The sequence below is a fragment of the Mixophyes fleayi genome, chromosome 2 (genome assembly GCF_038048845.1).
Source record: "Mixophyes fleayi isolate aMixFle1 chromosome 2, aMixFle1.hap1, whole genome shotgun sequence".
Classification (NCBI taxonomy): Eukaryota; Metazoa; Chordata; class Amphibia; order Anura; family Limnodynastidae; genus Mixophyes; species Mixophyes fleayi.
Genome location: NC_134403.1, coordinates 328,753,444 through 328,778,628, shown reverse-complemented (window position 1 = coordinate 328,778,628; position 25,185 = coordinate 328,753,444). Strand labels below are relative to the sequence as shown.

General features: G+C 42.5%; 1 protein-coding gene across 1 annotated transcript; it reads left to right on the top strand.

Annotated features, from left to right (window-relative positions):
• The first annotated feature begins 5,134 nt into the window (after positions 1–5,134).
• DHRS13 (dehydrogenase/reductase 13) lies at positions 5,135–24,307 on the top strand. Its single transcript, XM_075196835.1, has 5 exons — positions 5,135–5,496; positions 11,194–11,312; positions 13,139–13,262; positions 18,554–18,865; positions 22,176–24,307. Exons 1-5 carry the CDS (start codon positions 5,370–5,372, stop codon positions 22,436–22,438), a joined length of 945 nt encoding a protein of 314 aa, XP_075052936.1. The 5' UTR covers positions 5,135–5,369; the 3' UTR covers positions 22,439–24,307.
• Positions 24,308–25,185: the final 878 nt, after the last annotated feature.

Sequence of the window (25,185 nt, the reverse complement as noted above, 5' to 3'; positions counted from 1 at the left end):
ATTATTATAAAGTAGAAGCATTTAGGAACAGCAACAACTCAGCCAGGAAGTGGGAGATCACGTAAAATCACAGAGCGGGGTCAACGACTGTTAAGGTGCACGGTGTGTAAAAGTCACCAATGCTCTGCTGATTCCATAGCTGAAGAGTTCTGAACTTCCACTGGCATTATTGTAAGTACAAAAACTGTGCGAATGGAATGGGTTTCCATGACCGAGCAGCTGCATGCAAGCCTCACATCACCATGACCAATGCCAAGCGTCGGATGGAGTGGTGTAGAGCACACTGGCACTGGACTGTGGAGCAGTGGAAACGTGTTCTGTGGAGTGACAAATCACACTTCTCTGGCAGTCAGATGGGCGAGTCTGGGTTTGCCGGATGTCGGGAGAATGTTACCTGCCTGACTGCATTATGCCTACAGTGAAGTTTGGTGGAAAGGGATAATGGTATGGGGCTGTTTTTCAGGGTTTGGGCTAGGCCCCTTATCTCCAGTGAAGGGCAATCTTAATGCATCAGCATACCAAGTCATTTTCGACAATGCTATGCGTCCAACTTTGTGGCAACAGTTTGGGGAGAGCCCTTTTCTATTCCAACATGACTGCCCCAGTGCACAAATCAAGGACTAGAAAGACATGGTTTGATGTTTTTGGTTTGGAAATCTTGACTGGTCCGCAGAGAGCCCTGACCTCAACCCCACACCTTTGGAATGAACTGGAACGGAGATTGTGTGCCATGCCTTCTTGTCCAACATCAGTGCCTGACCCCATAAATGCTCTACAGCAGTGGTCAGTGAACAGGGGTAAATTACCCCAAATGGGGTAAAAATGAAATTCCTGGGGGTAATGCTGTTGATTCACATGCTGTCAGTTGGATTGTAGACCTCTTTAAATATGAAATTGCTGTTGTACCAGAAGAGCCTCAAGGGTTGGCAGAGGCACTTCTTGAGCTTCGATGCAATAATGAAGCACGTATTGCATTTGAAAACAAAGCAGATCTGTCATATTTTTGGATGTCAACAGCTGCAAAGGCATTCAAAATTACACATGAGGAGGCAGTCAAAAAGTTGCTTCCTTCTGCAACAACCTACCTTTGCGAACAAGGATTTTCCACTCTAACGAACATAAAAACAAAGCAGAGAAATCAATTGTACGCTGAAGACTGTATCCAAATTGCTCTGACATCAAAATGCCCCAATATTGATGCTCTTGTATCAAAAATGAAGAAACATCATTTCTCCAAAACCTGAAGTTTTGAAGTTGAGGCTTTCAAAGAAATTTTGAATAGATTCAAAAAAAATTTAGAATTCCAATAATTAATAATATATGATTTCCTTCCTTTCAAATCAAGGGGGGTAACGTCGGCGTATCTAAATATAGTTTGGGGTAAAAGGTAAAAAGGTTCCCTGACCCCTGCTCTACAGAATGAATGGGTACAAATGCCCACAGAAACACTCCCAACATCTTGTGGAAAGTCTCCCAAGAAGAGTGGAAGTTGTTATCACTGCAAAAGGGGACCAACTCTATATTAAAGTATATGTATTGGAATACAATGTATTTACAGTCACTGTTGGTGTAATGGTCAAAAATCCGAATACTTTTGTCCATATAGTGTATATCCATGCTGGAGTAAAGGACTAAGGCATTGGGCATTGCAATATACAACTCTTGGTTGCCCGTCTCCTGCTTCCACCTTCTTCTCTCCCACAAGATATACTAGATAGGCTATATTGTGCAAGCAACAAATTTGACACTGGGAGCTAAAGTGATCCAGTCTCATTCCCTATGTATACAGAAAATGTTGGAGTTTGGTAAAATCTAAGATGACCAGAGATACAGCAATATTGGCAATTTCCTTCTTTTGGGGCCCCAAACTTAGCCTAAAATAAGACCGGCAGTTGACTTCCTGTGCTGTCATCTGCCAACATCACTAATCAGGTGCTTGCATAAGCACCGAACAATGGGATAGGTCAGCCACATGGGGCCAAAGTGGAGACTGGCTATTGCCATGGCCTATCGCAAACAAAACATAAGAGGAGCCACATGGCCAAAAACCGAGCAGTGACATCCTGAAAGGAGACAGAAAGCAGAGGAAGCACGTGATCACTACTAAAGCTTACAGATGCAAACGTCTGGAGTTCTAGAAATGAAAGACATGATGACGAATGTGACCTGCTCCAGCTGCCAGTGTCCCCTCACATAACCGTAAAGAGCAAAAGTAGGTTACGCTAGATGCAGGTAAAAAGCATGGAATAAAAAATGTAGCCGAATTTGGTCTCCTGTGATCTTTTAAGTGTACATGTTAAATACATCATGGCCTGGGGCCACATATAGCGACTCGCCTGCCTAAATCGGGACAGTTGAGAGGTATGGTCTATCTTGGTGTCCCATGTCCCCCAGTATCTGTTCCGCATTATCCTGTGTCTTGCTGGTGGCATGGGGACGTGCCCAATCTTCACCCCCACCAACCACAGCTGCAGTGAGTTCTTACATTTTGTCAGTGAGGTCAGTTTTGCAATGAATCAGGATTCATGAACTCGGGTAAGGTTAAAAAAAATATATGCATAGGAATGTATTACTATGGGGGGAGGGAGAGTACTACAGAGGTGATGGGGGAACGTCTTACGAGGGAGGGTAGAAGTGTGTTGCTGCAGGAGGGATATGTTAGTAAAGAGGTGACGGAGGTGAGGTGACAGCAAGTAATATGTTCAGGTACTGGCTAGGTAGGGGGTATCTATAAATCCCCCTCCCCTGACCGGTCCCAAAGTGGGCTGCCTTTGGGCCGGGTCCTCGGGCTGCCTGCCTTGTTTTCCTTTAAAATGTTCCCAACAGGCTGCTGAGCCAGCCTACCCCTGAATATGTTACAACAGAGGTGAGAGGTACGCGAATGTGATATCTGCAAATAACTTCTTTGTATTTTACATGTTTAAGAAAATTAACTTTTATTGCAACCCCTACAAATGAATATTGTCTCCCAGTACACACCAGAGGACGCATAGCTCCCAACTGTCCCAAATTTGTAGCAGTAGGCAGATGGCTGGTGGAGTGACCACCCCCCATAATTACGTGGCCACATTCCCTCCATCCCACTACTGGGGACCATAGTTATCAATTCCGCTTATAACAAGCGGAATTGGGCTTCTTTTCGCTTATAACAAGCGGAATTGGGCTTCTTTTTTTGTGAAGTTGCGGGTTTTCTTTCACTGTCGCGGGTAGCTTGTTTTTGGGCTTGGACACGTTCTCCAAGTCCTCAGGCTGCATAATTGTTGTTTTTTTTTTTTGGGGGGGGGGGGGGGTTCTCTTACCATTTTGTGATTGGTGCATTCAGTTTTTTGGTTTTTTTTGTGGGCGGGTTGTGCAGAGAATTCCTCCAATAAAGTGGCACTTTGTGGGTGGGCGGAGTCAGAAGAGGATGTGGAATAAATCACAGGAAGACGGATCTACAGCAACATACTGAAATAAGTCACAAACGATTGCTGCACTTCCCTGCTGTATAACACTCTCCCCCAGTGGCGGATCCAGGGGGGGGGGGGGGGGCGGGCGATCGGGGCGATCACCCCCCCTAGCAGGGGCTTGCTGCTTGTGTTTTAAACACAATCAGAGCAGCGGGACAGCACATTATCACTGCCGAACGGACCTGCACATACTGTGCAGCCTTAGAAGCTAGAAAGGGGGCAGGGCTTAAATCGCCCCCCCCCCCCTATATCGCCCAGGGTAGAAAAAAAATCTAGATCCGCGCCTGCTCTCCCCTCCCATTCAGTAAGCTGCTCATGTCAGAAGACTGCTTTCAGGGCCCTATTTTATATCATGGGGCTGTGTGGTATAGACATACCAGTGTCCTAAATTACAGCATTTGCGTTTTCATTTGCCATATCAGTGTACAAATGTGTCCTCTTGGGGTTATAAAGGTTTTCTAAATGGAGATTCAGTGTAGAAATTAGTGTTATAGAAAAGGACGGTCCCCTGTAAATTGGGCTTTTAGGATTGGTTTGGGCTTGTCTTTCAGTAATACCACTTTCATACTGCCGCCCCGGCAATATCCCGGGTTGTTAACCCGGAATATTGCCGGGGCACAGGGCAGTATAGAGAAGAAGATTCCCGGGTCGGGCGGGTTCATACTGCACCTGCCCGACCCGGGTTTTACAAAAAAAAAAGTGTAAAAAATGATTTTAATTATTAAAAAATACATAACAAATGTTTACTTTACTTATTTTCAGCCAGCGGTGTCTCCGGTGCGTTGCCGGCTGTCAGGGGGACCTCTGGGTACTAAAATAATGTCATTTCTAGTCCATTAAAATTGACGTCATTTTAGTACCCAGAGGTCCCCCTGACAGCCGGCAACGCAGCGGAGACACCGCTGGCTGAAAATAAGTAAAGTAAACATTTGTTATGTATTTTTTATTAATTAAAATAATTTTTTTTAAATTGACATTTTTTTTTTTTTACAGTATGAATGGTGAGACCCGGGAATTACCCCTCGCAAAATCCCGGGATTTTAGACCTGGGATTTTGGGGTTGGACTATTCATACTGCACCAAGACCCGGGTTTTTCAGCGTGCCTCTGCAAAAACCCGGGTTTTTGGTGCAGTATGAATGTGGTATAAGTCTCACAGTCTTTATACCGCTCAACATAAAAGTCCCCAGCAGGGTTGCCAACTCTGAAATGAAAAACAAGCAACCACCTAATAATACCTGTGCACAGCCTTTGAACAATTTCTTTCATGCAGCTTTTTTTTTAGTATGACTATATTAGACTGATAAAAGCTATTATCTTGTTGGTTGTTATGGGATACAGAACATCAGTGCTTATTGCATGGTATTATTAAATAAGCCCCAGCACTCTCAGATCAGAGGTTGATAATAAGTATGTCGCTCTCCAGCTGTTGTGGGACTATAAGTTCCAGGATATCTGATCAGTATTTTGGAACTGTAATTTTACAACAATGAGAGAGCCACAGAAGGATAACCTGGCAGCCGGTGTCTTAGGTAGAAAACAGTAGAGAAAGGGAAATACACGTTTGCAAATGGATATGCTCAGTATCTGATTACAGTGACTAGCAAGGCGGTCACTGCAGATCTCACGTAAAGTAACTTTTTGCAAAAGTACAAAGTTTGTCTCCATTGAGCAGCCGTAGAGAGTAGGTTGTGTAACAGCCAATGTGGGTCGTGCTGTGTTGTGAGATAAGGATAATGTGAGCTGCCGTCTGCCTACTGTCACACAGCAGTGGGGGAGGACTGACCAGCAGTAATAAGATAAAACGTGAACTGCATCCACTGAAATTAGAACGAACATAATCTCCATTTGCTCTTTGCTCCTACAGTCTGGCTGAGAGACGTCATTTGTTTAAGCATTGTACAGAGAAGGACTAGGAATCATGGTCACCGTCCTGCTGGTGGTGGGGATATCCGTGGGGCTCTACGTCTTTATCTACTACAACTTCATTAAAGGAAGACAATGCAAGAGTGACACCTGCATGAAAGGGAAGACTGTCATAGTGACAGGTAAGAGGGGCACACACCTGTCATACTCCTAGTGACAGGTATGAGGGGCACACGCATGTCATACTCCTAGTGACAGGTAAGAGGGGCACACGCATGTCATACTCCTAGTGACAGGTAAGAGGGGCACACCCCTGTCATACTCCTAGTGACAGGTAAGAGGGGCACACCCCTGTCATACTCCTAGTGACAGGTAAGAGGGGCACACCCCTGTCATACTCCTAGTGACAGGTAAGAGGGGCACACGCCTGTCATACTCGCATGTCATACTCCTAGTGACAGGTAAGAGGGGCACACGCATGTCATACTCCTAGTGACAGGTAAGAGGGGCACACGCCCGTCATACTCCTAGTGACAGGTAAGAGGGGCACACGCCTGTCATACTCCTAGTGACAGGTAAGAGGGGCACACGCATGTCATACTCCTAGTGACAGGTAAGAGGGGCACACGCCTGTCATACTCCTAGTGACAGGTAAGAGGGGCACACGCCTGTCATACTCCTAGTGACAGGTAAGAGGGGCACACGCCTGTCATACTCCTAGTGACAGGTAAGAGGGGCACACGCCTGTCATACTCCTAGTGACAGGTAAGAGGGGCACACGCCTGTCATACTCCTAGTGACAGGTAAGAGGGGCACACGCCTGTCATACTCCTAGTGACAGGTAAGAGGGGCACACGCCTGTCATACTCCTAGTGACAGGTAAGAGGGGCACACGCCTGTCATACTCCTAGTGACAGGTAAGGGGCACACGCCTCTCATACTCCTAGTGACAGGTAAGAGGGGCACACGCCTGTCATACTCCTAGTGACAGGTAAGAGGGGCACACGCCTGTCATACTCCTAGTGACAGGTAAGAGGGGCACACGCCTGTCATACTCCTAGTGACAGGTAAGAGGGGCACACGCCTGTCATACTCCTAGTGACAGGTAAGGGGCACACGCCTGTCATACTCCTAGTGACAGGTAAGAGGGGCACACGCATGTCATACTCCTAGTGACAGGTAAGAGGGGCACACGCATGTCATACTCCTAGTGACAGGTAAGAGGGGCACACGCATGTCATACTCCTAGTGACAGGTAAGAGGGGCACACGCCTGTCATACTCCTAGTGACAGGTAAGAGGGGCACACGCCTGTCATACTCCTAGTGACAGGTAAGAGGGGCACACGCCTGTCATACTCCTAGTGACAGGTAAGAGGGGCACACGCCTGTCATACTCCTAGTGACGGGTAAGAGGGGCACACGCATGTCATACTCCTAGTGACGGGTAAAAGGGGCACACGCCTGTCATACTCCTAGTGACGGGTAAGAGGGGCACACTCCTGCAGAGGGGCACAGTGCTGAATAACATTACGCCTGCTGATGTGTAGGACTCTGATAGTACTATAATGTACACTGTGAAAAATGAAAAAGTGTTTGATTCCGACACTCAGATATACATGAAACTGTCTGATCCACATGTACTAGGGCAGACCTGGACAACCTGTGGCTCTCCAGGTGTTGTGAAACTATAAGCCCCAGCAGATAGCCAGTAGATAGCCATCCTATGGAACACCTGGAGAGCCACAGGTTGGCCAGGCTTGTACTAGCTGCGTACACATTTTGCTTCTATAATATGGCAACTTGAATGGATTGAAATGACGGGATTATTGATCTTTAAGGTAAACACACCCTCGTTACAAACTAAAATATAACTTAAATGACAGACCAGTAAAATGATTATTTACAATGCGTGTGCTGTATGGACCAATAATGGAAACACAGCTGTACCTGGACAGCATCATAGGCACCAATGTGTACTAAATTGTATATCTTCACTTGAATGTTGAGATGCCAGTATGTAGGATCAGTGATCTTTAAAAAGGAGCTCTCACCTATGAGACAGGTCCTCTTTTGTTAACTAGAGGCTGTTAAAAATATTTTGCCTTCCTCTCCGGTTGCCTGTATAAGGGATGGTTAAGAAGGGTACTCAGTATGCTAATGACTTACTGGGCAGAATGCTGTTGCTCCTCTGCTCCACAATGACACTTTACACTAGTTTAAAATGCTGACATAGAGCAGAGCGCTGCCTAGTTTGCGATAAGCATGCAAGTTGGGCTGTTTAGGGGAAAGATGTTAAAACTTTTAATGACTTCTAGTTAAGAAAACTGGATGTGTGTCATCAAGTTGTGTTTCAATGCATTATGATACTCTCAAACCCATGGAGACCAATGTGTCTTCTTTACAAGTATATTTCATAATGAATACATCACTTTGTGCATGCAAATTACTTTTAGAACCATGCATGTCCAACATCTTGTGTTTCATCACTTTTAAACTCACCTACTCAAGGTTGAGAGTAATAAAAGAATTCTGACAGAGGGAAATTACAGTATAAAGATCTAGCTTGCATTCAAGTAGGAAAAAAACACAGAATAGGTAAACCAGAGCACCCTCCAACATGACCTATTCCACCAAGTACAAAATTCTCTGCTTCTGATTTTTCCCATTTATTATCCTATTGGAGGAAGCTGGGCTGAATGAATCAATTGATGAGCCAGGCCAGGTATATGCAGTGAGTAGGACGTTTGGGAGTAGAGCATTTTGCTCTAAACAACACTCTCTTTTTGTGCAAGTCTTGACAGGCAAAATATAGTGGGAGCAGGGGCAAACGCAGGATTTGTAGAGAGGGGTTTCCACACCACGCCGCTAGTGGGCTTGACCAGCATGCATGTGGGAGTGGCTATAATTTAAGACAGTGCTTGGCTGCTCTCCCAACTTTTCCTATCCCTATAATATACATGGGCAATGCTGTGTGCACTACTGTTAGTTGCACGTAGCTCTCCCTTTTCAAGCAGAGCTGTGTAAAGTGGGAGCAGGGTCCAGCCATCTCAATTATACAGTGTCCCAGGCTTGGAGGGGGGGTTTCCAGGCACTAGGATTCCCCCCCCCCCCCCCCCCTTCCCCCTTGGCTTGCCTAGGAGGGGTGGGGGTCAATGACAATATATGATAACAGAAAGCAGTGGCAAGCAACAATATAGTTTAGCTCAAGATATCTGACACCTCTGCACTCACTCTGCAATAGTTTTAATATATTTTGTAGTTTGCTTTTCATATTATGTATATGCACTCCTCGCCAGCTTTATGTTCATATCTGCATCCTGCAAAGTTGTTCCCTGTATTATTTTATTTCCCCCCATACTTGTTTCATTTACATAATATTTTACTCAACCTACACTGCTGACATGTATGTGTAACATACAGACAAATAAGTGGGAAAGAAAAGGACCAGACCGTTATCGCACAGTGGAAAGGTCAGGTTGAACACACCTTGCATTAGAAAAAGAAAATGTTATTGCCCCTAAGTATACTGCTGTTGCACTGTATGGACTAGGCAGTGTTCATCTCATATCTTATCTGTTCTTATCAACGGTGGTTTGTCAGTAAATGTTTTGCTTAAGATCCAAGTTTCTTCTGTACATGAAAACTGAAGAAACTTAATCTTTCTAAAACAGAGGTAATAATATTCCCACCCACCAACATTTCTATCTCTGTTGATAACATGACCATAAATCCCACCCCACAAGCTCGCTGCCTAGGTGTAATCCTTGACTCACGTATCCTTCGTTCCCCACATTGACTCTATATCTAAATCATGTTATATACATCTAAAGAACATTTCCAGAATTCGCACATATCTCACGCAAGACACTGCAAAAACCTTAATTCATGCACTTATCATCTCCCGCAGTGACTATTGCAATTCCCTCCTTACTGGTCTTCCCCAAAACAGACTCAAACCCCTACAATCTATTTTGCTGCGGCAAGACTGATTTTCCTTGCAAATCGTTATTTCTCTGTTGAATCACTCTGTATGTTTCTACACTGGCTGCCTGTTTTCTACCGAATCCAATATAAAATACTTTTACTAACCCACAAGGCCATCAACAAAGCTGCACCAACATACATCTCCTCTCTTGTCTCAAAAAACCTCCCAACTCAGCAACTCCGTTCTGCACAAAATCTGAGTCTCTCATCCACCCTCATTACATCCTCCCATTCCCGGTTACAGGACTTTTTTCGGGCTGCACCCACTCTATGGAATTCTCTCCCTCGCACAATAAGACTCTCCTCTGGTCTACAAACTTTCAAGCGTTCTCTGAAAACCCACCTCTTCAGACAAGCTTATAATATTCCTCAACCACCCTCTTAACCTCACTACCTTACCCTATTACCATCTGTTACACAATTTCACACACAACAACTACTATTTGTTGTGTGACGGGATCATTTAGTTTATGAGTCACTTTTACCTTTGCAGCCAGGGGCGGATCTAGACATTTGTCCTACCGGGGCGATTTTAGGGGGGGCGATTTAGGCCCCGCCCCCTTTCTGATGTCTAATGCTGCCGACAGCTGCACAGTATGTGCAGGTCCGTTCAGCATTGGCAATGTGCTGTCCGGCTGCTCTGATTGTGTTTAAAACACAATCAGAGCAGCCAGGCAGCACACTGTCACTGCTGGACGGATCTGCACAGTGTGCAGCTGTCGGCAGCAAGCCCCTGGTAGGGGGGGCGATCCCCCTGTATCCGCCACTGTTTGCAGCCTGGCTGGACCAAAATGAAAAATGTAGACTTAGCCTTAGCCTCATGTGTCAAACTCCCATTGTCCCATAGGTTGTAAGCTTGCGAGCAGGGCTTCTCACCTCTTTGTCTATTGTACCCAGTTTTTTTTATTAATTTACTATGTTTGTCCCCAATTGTAAAGCGCTATGGAATATGTTGGCGCTATATAAATAAATGATGATGATGATGATGTGTGAGGAGGAAAAATGGCTCAAAATTGCAGTAAAATTAGATAGTTGATCTGTCCTGATGCTAAACACTGGGGTCTGTGGCCATATTGGATGACCAAATTGTAAATACCCTTCTTAAGGTTGATGGTCCTGGCAGACGGATCACCCATGCTTCCTCTCATTTGATGACTGCACAATCGGCCGATGACGTCAATGGAAAACAGGATTTTCCATTTTGTTTGGACAGATTTTCAACAGTTTAAAGCATCGCACTTCAGGTCAATTTAAAAAAAAAAAAGAAGGGCACGTCTGACAAGCTTAACACATGTGCCTTTATGCCTCAGTGACGTCACTAGATCACAGGGAAATTATAGGCTGCATTCTCTTTTTACTGCAACGCATAAGATAATCAACAGCTTGTTAAACATTGGTGATATTTAACCCTGTCCTGTAAGAATTATATGTCAGAACAGGTCATTCTAGGCTGTGAGTGCGCAAAAATTAGGCCCTGGTAACCTGTTGTTAATATTTCAGTGGGAAAGTGAGCTAAATGCATCTTATTTTGTATAAAATATAATGGTGTAATATAAACATGTTTTAAAAAAATATGGTTTCTTTTTCCATTTCTTGTGAGAAATAGTTTTCACATAAGCTTATTTTTTGTTTTTAATTGAAGTGTAGCTACAAATACAGAAAGGCACAAAATAACATGATAGAGCTGGTAGGTTGAGGGTGTGACCTCTTTCTTTCAATTATAAGAAAAATGAACAGGGCTGCCATATTAAAATGGATTGGAATTGGCTCAATAGAAAAAGGAACATGGAGGCTGGTTACAGTAGTACAAGTGGGAAATGATGAGGGCGAGGACTTTACTGTGCTTAAGTATAATGAATGAAATGTCTCTAAGCTACGCTCCACTGTTTTACAGGAGCCAATGTAGGGATTGGAAAAATGACTGCACTAGACATGGCCCAGAGGGGAGCTCGGGTTATTCTGGCTTGTCGAGTCAAAGAAACAGGAGAGGCTGCTGCATATGATATACGTACAGTAAGTATTGAAGCTGATGGAGTAAAGGAAGATATGTGCTACAGCAAGCAGGGACAAACACTTAGGGGTAAATGTATCCAGCTGAGATTTTTCCGGCGGGTTTGAAAAACCAATCAGATTCTAGCTTTCATTAAGTTAGTACATTCTACAAAATGACAGCTAGAATCTGATTTGTTGCTATAGGCAACATCTCCACTTTTCAACCCCGCCGTAAAACTCTCAGCTTGATACATTTACCCCTTAGTGTTATTACAGACCAAAAATAACCCACGCTTTTTTCGTTTTTCATTTTAACAAAAGCAGCCATAGTTATAAGGAAGTGAAGCCAACATTAAGAAACGGGAGATAAAAATAGTGGGCAGGACTATTCATTTAAGAAAAATAATGGCAATCTCAAGCTGGCATTGCGAAGAGACAATGCTAAAAAAAAAAAAAAGAATTGAACTTGTCCCGTTTATCATTGGCAACACATGCAATAGATAGAGCTTCCTAATTCCATTTGAGTTTGGACAGATAAATATAAACATCTTTTTGCGTGAAAAATATTTGGTTCCCAAATTTACTGCTTATAGCTAAACTACCACCTAGTAAAACCCTTACCCCTTCCCCGTAGCCAGAACACCAGGTGCTCCACTAAGGGTATATTAGTTTAGGTGTATTTGGCTTATAAGTTTAAAAATCTCTGACGTTCCCCAAAGTTGGTGTAAGTTTAAGCAATAAATATGAACCTACAATAAATAATAGTACTTCATAGTGTTGTAAAACTAGTATTATTTAATACATTTGGTTAAAGACATATACAAGCATATAAATGAATAGCTCATCAGATAAAATGGTAAGAGATCACTCCTTGGAATTGGCATGTACTGCAGACTCGCCAGGTGGATAAAGGTGGCTCACTGCTAAGAGCTGCCAGGTAGATAAAGGTGGCTCACTGCTAAGAGCTGCCAGGTAGATAAAGGTGGCTCACTGCTAAGAGCTGCCAGGTAGATAAAGGTGGCTCACTGCTAAGAGCCGCCAGGTAGATAAAGGTGGCCTCTGTAAGTCCAGCCTCTACTGCTCTCAATGGTAGTTTGTAAATGAAGAACCACGGATCAGAAAACCGTTCCTACACATCTCATTTTCACTTCATCATAATTGCATATCGTTGCAGTCATATCAGTGTCATGGTGTACTTGAGTCACAATTCCATGAACACGCCATTTCTGTACTCAACATGAAAACTGCCATTGTGCCCTCTGCACCCCTGTTTCATTAAGCTTGCTCTGAAAAACCTAATCTCATTTCTGCACTGCTGTGCAAAATGATTCACATGGGGCCTACTCTGTTCCTTACCAGAAGCGCCTTTACACAGCCCAACTCCTACCATCTGGCTGTTCAAACCTGTGCACCTCCGCTGCCATCTTGCTTCATAAACCAATGCATCTCTGTGGACATCCAGATGCATTTCTACAATCTGGTCCAAAGCTGCTTTTGCATTGCATGGTGGACAGTTTACGGACAATTTAAAAAGTTATTATTTGTTTATGGGCTCTCGTATTGCAGGGGCTACCTAATGGGTAGCAGCATGCAAAAAAAAAAAAATACAACAAATCATGGCAGCAAGTGGACAATATGAGCCTGTTGAAAGGGGCAGATTGGGAGATAACATGGCCACCTACGCATTTTGTTTCAATTATATTACTGCAAGCAAAACTATAAAAATGTCAGTAGTTCCTTTTAAAGGGAGGAATGTGGGTGTAGGTGAGATGTTTGTTCTCTTTTTTGTTATGTATCACATGCTGGCTTCTAAAAATAACCACTCATATATCTTCATTATTCAACAGATATCTGGGAACAGTCAGGTGCTTTTCATGAAGCTCAATCTGGCCTCTCTTGACTCTATTAGATCATTTTGCAAAACATTCCTGAGTAGCGAGCCCCGGCTGGACATTCTGATAAATAATGCAGGTAAGAAGCCATGCAAAGGCCTCTGGGTAAAGTGGAACCTATGAATGGACTGATTGCCTTTGTATTTGTACGAGAATTACTAGTATTGAGGATGTCTCAACAAATCAGGTGGACAGTTCTACAGAGAATACTTGTTCTCTTTTCCTGTCGACATTTGGTATCCATGTAGCAATAGCTGAAGTGGCGTAAAGAACAAAATACAAAAAAAAATGTTTAAAAACATGTTTTTATATATGATTATAGTATTAAGAGTTGTTAATTTATTAGAATATTTTTTTGCTTGTATTCTGATGAGACTTTATATTGCACATATGCATGTGCGTATCCTGCTCTGTATTCTGTCTACACAGGCAAGTAACGTATAGCCAGAACATACTTATGCCCCGATTCAAATGGAAACCTATCTTGAGATCTGCTTGTATTTAAATACGGGTGTGTACAAGGTATGTGCAGTTTTTTTTAAACGCAAGTTGCGTTCAGGTTACATCCATAGATTAATCAGGCCCTTAGTGTAAATAAAGAAGTGATTGCACCCTGCATTCTAAGGGAACAGCTGCCTAGTTTCAGTCATAAAAAGTATCTTTACTGATAACAAGTACCAAACATGACCGATAATGAATGGGTAAGCGTGATGAACAAAGGCTTTCTAGTTTTGCATCAACAAAAGACACTTCCTTGCAGACACCTTTGTTTTGCTTGTTACATTGTGTTTAAATGATTGCATGTTATAAGTAGCTGAGGAGCTACAGTAGCACCCTTCCTTACAGACCAGTCTAATTTATTGGTAGAGCTGTCAATGCTATCAACTACAACAGCACTTCACAAAGAAGACTAATCCTTCTCCGCATTTCAGGTTCTTTTGTATAACAGCACAACAAGACATGGGCCCAGCATTGTATCGATTACTTAACCAGTGCCTTACTGGTATAGATGGGAGACGAACAGATAATATGACATTCACACCAGCTGACCTCCTCTGCGTCCCTATTGTCCGGTGTGAGTGCAGCTGTCTTCTCACCTGTTCTGATGCCGTTAACCGCATACGAGCTGTAATGATAACCGTGCACCAAAGACTGACGTAAGAGACACACGGTCAAGAAACTTGATTATTATACGAGAAACATACTACTTATATATAGTTCATGTGAGGATAGCACCCTAAGCTGGGGTGGCAGTTACCCTCTGTGGGATTCAACTCACTCGGGTAGACCAGAATATATCCAAAATAAGGCTTTATTACGACAGCACAACACCCCAAGACGTTCACAAGATACAGGGTAATGGTAGCATGTATCGTCCAGCAGCCTCTTGCAGTCAGCACTCCAAAATAATAATCTCAGTCTCTTTCAGAGTCTTATCCTCCCGCAATATTACCACTATCGATTAGCTAGACAGTTACAGTGTCGCCCAGCCTGGGTTACTGGCTCATATACACCCTGTCCTGGTAGGGTTTCCTCCTGCAGCACTACAATGCCTGACCCAGAGTCCTTTTCGCTGATGTCTTGTACACCAGGATCTTTCAAGCTAGAATAGCTCTCTTGGGCTGCGAGCTACCTATGTCATGTCACTCAGCCATTGTTTAGATTACAAACCAGATTTAAGCCACACCTCATAACAATGGACATTTGAGACAAATGGTAATTACATTAGCTAACACAAACAAAATTACTTCTGCTGTCCTATTACTTTCACACAATATGGAAGTGGTTTGATTGACCTCCTTTCCTGGGACACTTCTGTCGAAAATGTCCCCAGTATCCACAACGATGGCACCGCTTTCAGTCCTGTCCCAAGTGTGATATCGCTAGTCCTCGGTTGCTGGGTCACCTTGGGCCTTCAATCTACCCATTTTCTGTTTTTTCCCAGGACTGTGGGTTACACTTTGCCACCCAATCCTGAAGGCTGGGTAATATCTCAGTCAGCCCTGCTTTTACCAGCTCAAGTCCCTTTCTCCGGATCCACTGAAGCTGACCATAGTCATAGCTTTGTCGAAGTCAAATAATTGGATGAAGTCTTTCAAATTAATATCCATCAATTTGGTTGTCTTTGTCTGAAAATATGTGAATAGCACGCTACGGCGTGGAAGGGCATATTTAATCATAACACGTGCGAACACTTCTACACATATTTACACTCACATACTCACTTGTAAATAGTTCACCTTAAAATAGTTCCAACACACAGTCGTTTATAATCAAATGTAATAAAGTTTATAGTTAAATATAAAAATGTTAAAAGCACTTTATTGAGATCTAAGGTTCAGGATACAGGAAACTTATCATGTTTAGTATCATTCTAATCCCCTATTTATCCTCAGACATCCGTTTCTATCAGCTAAGAGATCGCACCTTTCGTATGTTCGTTATGGATGATGGGGAATTAATGATCAGAATGGTATTGTGTGTGTGTGTGTAATGCAAATAGACCAGTTTGAACCAGCTTTTTGGCGGGAAGATACGTATGCAGCTGTTGGAGAGTTGACCCCCCCACCCTTGGAGGGCATCATTTGAACTAACCTATGACCTACATTATACTGGACTGTCCTGAATCCTGAACCAATGGAAACATGCTAAGTCTTCTGTACTATTTTCAATGTAACACCAATTGTATATAAACTGGGCTCTGGGACTATCATACAGTCTTCTTGACCACAGACTTCAGGATTGAATGACTGTATGCTGGATCCAGAGCGCCTACGTATGTAATCGGCTACTTATTTTATTAATTTGTTACACTTTGCTTCTTGCTATTAAATCACTTTGTGCATTGGAACCACACAATTCAAAGTGGACAATTTTCATTGAGTAGCGACTAGACGAACTTAACAGCTTCCACTGTGCACTGCTGACTGGCATGGGGTGGGGGATGTCTGTATGGTAGCTGCAGTCTCCGGAATCCTTACTGGCTGCTCCTAAAAGAGAAGGGCAAGGTCTGAGGGTTCCAGTCGTGCCTGCTCCTTGGGCAGTGGGGTGGAATAGTAGCTCACCCCAGTCTCCTTGGACCATTCCCCCACCACATCTGGGAAGTTCTCCTGACTTTCCTTAATATAGTCCACCTCAGTCAGTTTTGCACATATGAATCCCCCATCACTCTGCACCAATATAAGAGGTTGCTCCTGGTCCTCGCCCAACTCCTTGGCTTCCAGGATTTCTGCAACATAAGTCCCAACTTGGGTGGCTTCCACTGCTGGGACCTTTGCTATTTCCATTCTGCCCACATCATCGAGTAGGCACAGGTCCCATTTGCGTAGTTTTTCCACTAGTTGTGGCCTGAAGTCATCCTAGGTAGTGGCAATTTCCCTTGCCTGGCATAATCCCCAGAGTTCACCCAGTTTAAAGGAGTTATAGTTGTTCATGGCTCACGTTTCTTGCATCTCCTCTGATAGACTTCTTCTGGGTGCTGTGTAGCCCGTGACGTGCTGTACCTACAAGGCTCTTGCACCACAGCTGCTTGCGTCCTTTTCAGATTTCCCGATCTTGTGACACCGGGCCGAGTGACCCCACTGCTTGCCACCAATTGTGAAGATACCACCCTTAGCTGGGATGGTAGTTACCCTCTGTGGGACTCAACTCACTCGGCTAGACCAGAATATAGCCAAAATATGGCTTTATTACAACAGCACAACACTACAAGACGTTCACAAGATACAGGGTAATGGTAGCATGTATCGTCCAGCAGCCTCTTGCAGTCAGCACTCCAAAATAATAATCTCAGTCTTTTCAGAGTCTTATCCTCCCGCAATATTACCACTACAGATTAGCTAGACAGTTACGGTGTCGCCCAGCCTGGGTTACTGGCTCACACAGACCCTGTCCTGGTAGGGTTTCCTCCAGCGGCACTACAATGCCTGGCCCAGAGTTCTTTTCGCAGATGTCTTGTACACCAGGATCCTTCAAGCTAGAATAGCTCTCTTGGCACTTTGCTATCCCTATATTCTTGGCCGTATACACAGGGAGTCTGGTCAAATGTCTCAATCCTCCACTTACAGCAGGGGTCTATCAGAGACATGCTGTCTCTGTTACCTTGATTATACAATGGGACAGTTTGACTCAATTAGCTATTTGGCTGAATACCCTAAACAAAGGGTTACAATGTAACATCGGGGAATGACACTTCACGCTTACAATGTGTCAAAAGTCTTATTGTTTCATGTATCAGCAGTGTTACGCAATATGGGGGGTATTTAATTGTTGCCGTTAACGCTCTCAAACGAGCGCTCTAAAAATATTAGCGTTAATACGGTAATTACTCGCTAAATTTCATCTCGCAGCTCCCTGAGTTGCGAGATGAAATTCAGCTAGTAAACTACCGTATTAACGGTATTTACGCGCATATTACCGTATAAACTGTAATATTTTTCGTTTTTCTTTGTTTTAGCGCGTTAAAAGCAACAATTGAATACCCCCCTATGAGTCTGTGATACATTTTGATATAATAACATTTATATTGATACATATTAATAAATTTCCCAATACTATCTCAGTCAGTATATTACTGTGGAGGCACATTGCATATCATCTTGAAATTCTAACCTAATTACCTCTCAGATTACCTGTTGACCTAGCTAATTAATGTGACTGCCAGCTACCTATGTCAAGTCACTCAGCCATTGTTTTGATTACAAACCAGATTTAAGCCACACCTCATAACAATGGACATTTGAGACAAATGGTAATTACCTTGGCTAATACAAACAAAATTACTTCTGCTGACCTGTTACTTTCACACAATATGGCAATATTCTTCATATTTCTAATACATACAATATTGCTGGTAATAGCAATGGCAAAATGTACTTAATAACATGAAATAATAATACACGTAATACACCGATGCTGTGGTGTATATACTTAGACTGGGCCAAGGATTGAAAAGTACATTAAACTGTGAGAAACGGGTGATGAATACAAAGTTCACAGTCCAGTAGCACCTCGTTTCCTGACAGTTTTAATACTATAACTCATCAGTACGTTAGAAGTTGCCTTTTCTGTGAACCTCTCTGTAATCTTTCCATGATTACAGACCTCATTACTGACATCTCCTATAATTTATAGTACAGTATTGAATATATCCTTGGTAATGTATAATGTCACACGAACAGGGCCAGCACTGCAAAAGTACAGAGCATCTTTCACTGCTACTTTTTATTGTACACAACAGTGCTCATATACAGAGTATAGTGTAAACAACCATTGTGTATGTGTATTGTAACTGGATTCACATAGCAGATACTGCCATAAAGGTGAGTCCTGATTACACTGCTTGACAATCACAATCTTGTTCTTTTTAAGGCATTGAAGGTAAAGGGAAGACTGAGGATGGCTTCAATTTGGTCTTTGGAGTCAATCATCTAGGACATTTTCTATTGACTCATTTGCTTCTGGATCGTCTCAAGCAGTGTAGCCCCAGCCGTATTGTGGTCCTTGCATCATCTGCTCATACAAAGGGAAAGATCGACTTCAAGAACCTAAATCCACCTGGTGACACATGGATACAGATAATGAAGGCATACTGTGACAGTAAGCTGGCCAATATTCTGTTTGCCCGGGAGCTGGCCAACCGATTACAGGGCACTGAGGTGACTTGCTATGCAGTCCATCCAGGTAAGCCCCTAACTCTATGTTTTGTTGTGTAAAATTGACGGTAGGTTGGGCAGAATTTGTTGGTTTACTACAGATAAAAGTTGGTGTTGTGGAAAGATGAATTAGAGTAAAACCTGTAACCAATCAGTCATGTAGAACTTTGGGCATAAGAAGTTTGAAGGCAGAGTGCGTGGGCACACTTAGGTGACCCACCTCTTCTTTCAGTCATCATTGTGACCTATGTTTTCTGTTAAACATTTACTCTCTCCATAAATGTTTTTGTAGGACCCAGCTTACAGTCCTGCATTTATAACATATATTCAGCATACAATACTTTGTAATAAAATTAACGATCTGCAATGCTCCTGTAGTGGATCACAGTACTGCAGCTCAACCCAATAACTTATGAAGGAGCCACCTTTAGACTTCACAGGTGTGTGCCCAAATTGTCTACTGTTTTGGTTGAACAATGATCCTACATATTGGAGTCACTGTTGGATCTGTTATTCCCCATCAATCTGATCGAATTGGGAGACAACTCCACAAATATCACAATGGTTTTTCAGTTTGGCTGAATTGAGCATCCAACACCATAGTGTGTGTGACAGGAACTGTTATTGAATTATCTGTATTGACCTTATGACATAAATTTAGTTGATGTGCTTTACATGACTTAAGACATGTGGAAACCAAAAATATGTAAAAACACAAAGAGAAACAATCATCAAAATGTTGTGATACTAATAATACATAGATGGAGCACAGTTTAACTGGCCATACAGCGAGATCCAAAGCCTTCTGAGGAAAATGTTCTGATCTCTCCCCACTAGCGCGTTTACTCAATTAAATGACCATTCTAGCAATGCTCAGTTAGAAGTAAACATCAGGATTAACACACAGAACTATAGACACTTGATCAAACCATTAATCTAAAAGACTGTACTCCATCTGTATTTCACTGTTACTGTCTATTAAGAGGCTGAAAGGATAAGTTCTTGACAAAAAATGTAGATGTTTTTAAAAGGGTTCTACATGTCATATGTATGAAAAGTTTTACCTAACTTCATTGACAGAAAAACAACTTGCTGTCACTCACCAAGCTCTCAGGTCCTGTTACTTACCCCTCCACTGTCTTTCTCAGCTGTCCCTGCAGTCCGGAGGCTCTGCTGGTCTCGGGTCTCCCTGCAGGGTGCTTCTCAGTCTGTCTCCACTCCAGAGTTCCCTCCAAAACCAGTGCCTGGGTGCTGCCATCTTGGATCCAGTCACCTGCTCTCTCTCAGCCATTCACAGTGCTGCTTCAGTACAGCTTACCACAGCCTTCAATTAGGGAATAGCAGTCCCTTTAAAAGGACTTCCTGGAGCTCTAACATGTTGCCAGTGCAACCTGGGGGTAAATTTATCCAGCTGCGGGTTTGAAATAATGAATATGTTGCCTATAGCAACCAATCAGATTCTAGCTGTCATTTTGTAGACGGTACTAAATAAATGACAGATAGAATCTGATTGGTTGCTATAGGCAACATTTCCACTTTTTCAAACCCGCAGCTTGATAAATTTTACCCCTGGTCTCCTTTGCTAAATCTGACCACTGTCTTGCTTTTCTTGACTACTTGCCAGTCTCCAGCACCATTCATAGTCTCTAGTCTCCTGAACTTTCATCAACCACCATATGTACCAGTTCTTTCTCTTTCATTGCAAAGGAACCTAATCAAGCCACCCAGCTTATTGCACATAGTCACCAGTTCTGTTCTAGAGGCACAACCCAGTCCTGGTACAGACAGATCCTCAGGTTTGACACTTGCCTATAATCATTGGTTAATAATATAAGGGGCAGCACTGTGGCCTAGTGGTTAGCACTTCTGCTTCACAGCACTGGGGTCATAAGTTTGATTCCCGACCATGGCCTTATCTGTGTGGAGTTTGTATGTTCTCCCTGTGTTTGCGTGGGTTTCCTCCGGGACCCGCCCACAGTGCTGTTATTCTGACCACAGCGCTTCACACAAACCCCAGTGATGTCAGAAGGATAACCGGGCTGAGGGCAGGTACCACATACCCTTTCCTCACCATTGGAGAAGAGCTCTATTATTAACCCATAATAAATTGAAGACAAGTTGTTTTTCGGTCAATAGAGTTTGCCTATAATGGATGGTTAAAAGCTCTTCCACCCTGTCACTTGCAAGAAGCCATGCTTGTCTTATACAAAGATTACAGGTTCGTCCATAAGTGATGCTTATTCTAGCATTAGTGGCTCCCTTGTTAATGAAGAGCGGCCTTACAACCGTCTAATATGGGGTAAGTTTTAAAGAATTAGTCCACATTTTGGGGAACTTTTTCTTTCTTTTTTAAATAAATGTAGGCTTATGTGGTCCTTTTTTTAATAGATATAGCCACTGTTTTGCTTTAATCATTGGTCAGATAGATGCTACTTGAGAGTTTATCTAATGTGTACCTTAATGTGCCTCGGAGCAGACACGTTCTGCAGACATGTAGACACATACTGCTACGCCATTGGTCCAGTCAGTGGGTTTGAAATGTACAGCGTGAAAAACTATTTCTGCTGTACATTTCAAACCCACTGATGTCAGCCTGGTGACTCAACAGTGGGGGTAGACATGTCTGCAGAGAGCGTCCGCCCAGGGAGAGACGGGACTGCAGGTATTAAGATAAACATTAGATACAATCTTTAACGTAGTGTATCTAGCCAACAATTGAAGCCAAGCAAGATAAAAATATGCCTATATTTTCTGGGTATTCTACAACTATTTTTGTTACCCCAAACTGGTAATATTAAGATCTAGATCAGAAGAGCTCCGTTGTGCGATACTCTCCCCATAGACTAGAACAGCTAGCGTTGGCTACCGAGGCTTGATAAATAGGGCATAATCTCAGTCCACATAGACACTAATGGGGATTGGATTTGAGATGAAAGAGACTGCATCAGATATCTCAGATCCTCTAATAATAAATAGTCTTGTCAGTTTAAAATGCTGCAGTTTTCGGGGGTTTACCATAATTAAAACCTCTTCGGAGGATAATAAATAGGCCCCCTAAAAAGCTAAATCAGCTTGAATCATTTATTGTATGTTTAGGTAAAATACTGTTTGCATGTAAGCCTCATTGCATATTTATATTTTTTTACCCTCAAAAGTCTTAAGACACATTCAGCCTGGTATTGTAATACACTGGTTGGAAACCACAGGTGTAGCTGGTGTTTGTTCGGTGGAGAAACTGTAGTTGGTGAGATTCAAGGAAACTAAACAGGGTGTGATAATGAAATCTAATTTGTATTTTTGTTTGCAATGTGCTTGAATCTCTTCCCTTCCTGTTACAGGGGTGGTGTTCACTAACCTGGGACGCAACTTTCCGCACTGGTTTCAGATGCTGATTTTCCCCATCGCTTGGCTCCTGCTCCTGAAGCCTACGGATGGAGCACAGACCTCTATTTACTGCGCAGTCCAAGAAGGCATTGAAATGTACAGCGGCCGCTACTTTTCCAACTGCCAGGTTCAACAGGTCCAGCCCCACGCTCGGGACGATGCTGTGGCCAAGAAACTATGGGAAGTTAGTGAGGATCTCCTGGGACTGACCAAGTGAATGTTCCCACACATCCTCTTTTACCTCAGGGCTTTCCAGAATTATTCCTAAATATAGAACTACCTTTATGATACGAGAATAAGAAACTATGCAATTCAGTGGAAACTAGTTTTACTGAAATGATTGGTGATGGTATTTTAGTCATATTTTCTAGTATTAACAACCAAGAAGTCCTCGTCCAAATCTTATTGTACATTCACCTTATCCATAAACTTCATTGGCAGCAAACACATGACTCCTCCATGCAAATGACTCCTCTAGAATCAGAGTTGTAGTACACAAGTACTCAAGTGTCCCAGTGATCGGTTTCATGATTTCCATATTTCCCCATCCGTTGACTATGAGGGAGCTACTTGTGTGCGCCATATTTTGCCAGTACTAGAGAGGACAGTGACATTACCGCGACTAATGAATTTACAGACTGCATTCTCATTGACACCTTCCTCAAAATGGCCGCCTCCATTTTGTGTAGGCCACATATTCTCTTAAAGAAACAGGCCCTTCGAACAAAAAAATATTTTTATTTCATTTTTTGAGCATTGAACCATTAAAGCTACACATTCTTTTGTAGTAATTTGCACAGAAAACCGCTCCTTTACAGAACATAATGCTGTGTCCATCTGTTATTGTAAAATTTCCAGTCACTGCTTACATTTCATGGCTCATTTCTGACTAACAATAAGTGGTCATTTAACATTATCCGTTATTTCATGGTTCACTGGGATACAGTATCTATCCCACAATAACCATAACATCTGAACATCCACCTTTTGATACCACAAGACTCTGTTGTAACATAGGTGGACATCTGACTCCTCATAACGTTAAAGTTAAGTTTTGAGTTAAGTTACAACTGTAAATCTGGTGGCGCAGTGATTAACACGGCACACGTGTGTGCAGGATCCTAAGCTGACCATGAAACAATATCCGTTCGATAAGCCGGGTGACCAAAATGATGAATCACCTTGGACAACATTATCTCTTGCATGTAGGCAGCTATTTCTATACATTGCATTTTTTTAAAATACATTTTTAATTTATGAAATAGTGTAAAGATAAAATTCACCATTGGGCATTTAAAGGACACCATTATGGGTCTCGTTTGCGTTATAATTTACTGATTATATTATATACAGGGTAAAGTGGACTGGTCTGTGATTTCCATTACATGGCACTAGGCAGTCTATTACGGATCAGTTCTTCAGTGGTGTGGTCTGGAACTCCAACCTCTAGGTAATCCACATCATGCTGGAATGAAGTCTGGGGAACTCTGGTGTGCAACTAGCTGTATACTTAAATAACTGTGCCGCCTTAATTTCTATTCATACCTATTGGGAGAAACTCTGCTAGAAAAAGTAACTTTCAAGGTGTAAAAAATGAACATGTAAAAATACATCTACTGTAACTGCCAGTAACTTTTAGTAAATTGTATTTGGCATCTATGTACATGGAGTCAATTGATGCATAATTTTGGGGTTGGAATTAATTGCAAAATAATTATAGCCATATTGGAAAACTTTCCTAGATAATTTAAATGAATAAATATATTTATTCATCATCATCATTCATAAATGCTACAATAAGAAAGCCATCTATATCATGGGAAAACTACTTGTGGTACCATATTGACCAGATAGAACAAAAACATTAACAGATTCCATAACATGTAACGTACCTCGCTAAAGAGTTCAGGTAGGCAGTCTAACAGTGAATAATAGAATATATTTGATTATTGTATATATATTTTTGCAACTAATATATAATAGAATTACAATGTCTTGTGCAATGTACTTATAAACTAACAATGTTTTGTATGAAGACTTGTAATCTTGTTTTAGCAATCAATTAAAAAACCCTCCTGGCAACTGATGAATACTGTTATTAGTTATTCAAATGAACAGTGGCTGTTATAGGAAAATATTTTCTCACTATTTCATGTGACCCTGTTTATATGATGACATTATGGATACATATGGACTGATATCTGGCATAAATGATGGCTGTCTTTCGGTGACCAACCAATGCCAACTAAAGACAATGAATACATGTAGATGGTGGACCTCCTATGCCAGCCTGTCCGTGCTTGCTGGGACTGACTGGGTTTGCCCATCCCCTTTTCTTTATTCCAAATGCGCCCTCTAACCACAGTAGGAGGAGTTTTTGCTGCTGCCACCACTATGCTCCTTAGTGGCACCTAGTACTGCGTCCTTCTGGGTAACTCTCGCTGCTAGTGTACCCCCTTGCTGGTACCCCTGACCCCTTGCCTTCAGATCAGGGTTGCTGTGGAGGTTCCCACTGGCCTATCACACTGGCCAAAGCTGCAGGGTAGCGGGCAGAGCGTTGGTACTGGATGCTGGGTCCCATCCCCAGAAAACAACAACTAGAACTAGCTGTTATTAGCAGATTGTCTTCTTGGATTAGGCTCCTGCAGGCTGTATTGTCGGGGAGAAGCTGGAACTGTTTCCTTGGAATTGTTTACGAAATTCCCTAATTATGAAAAAAGGGGATTATGTTGAAATCTGGTGGCCTAGTTTATACATTCCCTTTTTCTTTCTGTAAACAAAATATAAATAGAAAATGATTGATTTTAAAATGTAAAATCCTACTAATGAACACAACATTAGTAACTGGTGACGATCCCGGGAGACAAAATGTTCTTGAAAATCCTCTCGGAGTCTAATCTATATTACATTATGTGAGAAAATTACATTATGCTCTATAACTTGTTACTTACTGTAAATCCATTA

Bases quoted from the DNA above. Each gene is read 5' to 3' on its own strand.
- DHRS13 (XM_075196835.1), top strand. From the start codon at position 5,370: ATGGTCACCGTCCTGCTGGTGGTGGGGATATCCGTGGGGCTCTACGTC. The intron at 13,263-18,553 runs GTAAGAAGCCAT...GTTCTTTTTAAG, and splicing joins CATTCTGATAAATAATGCAG to GCATTGAAGGTAAAGGGAAG. The intron at 18,866-22,175 runs GTAAGCCCCTAA...TTCCTGTTACAG, and splicing joins TTGCTATGCAGTCCATCCAG to GGGTGGTGTTCACTAACCTG.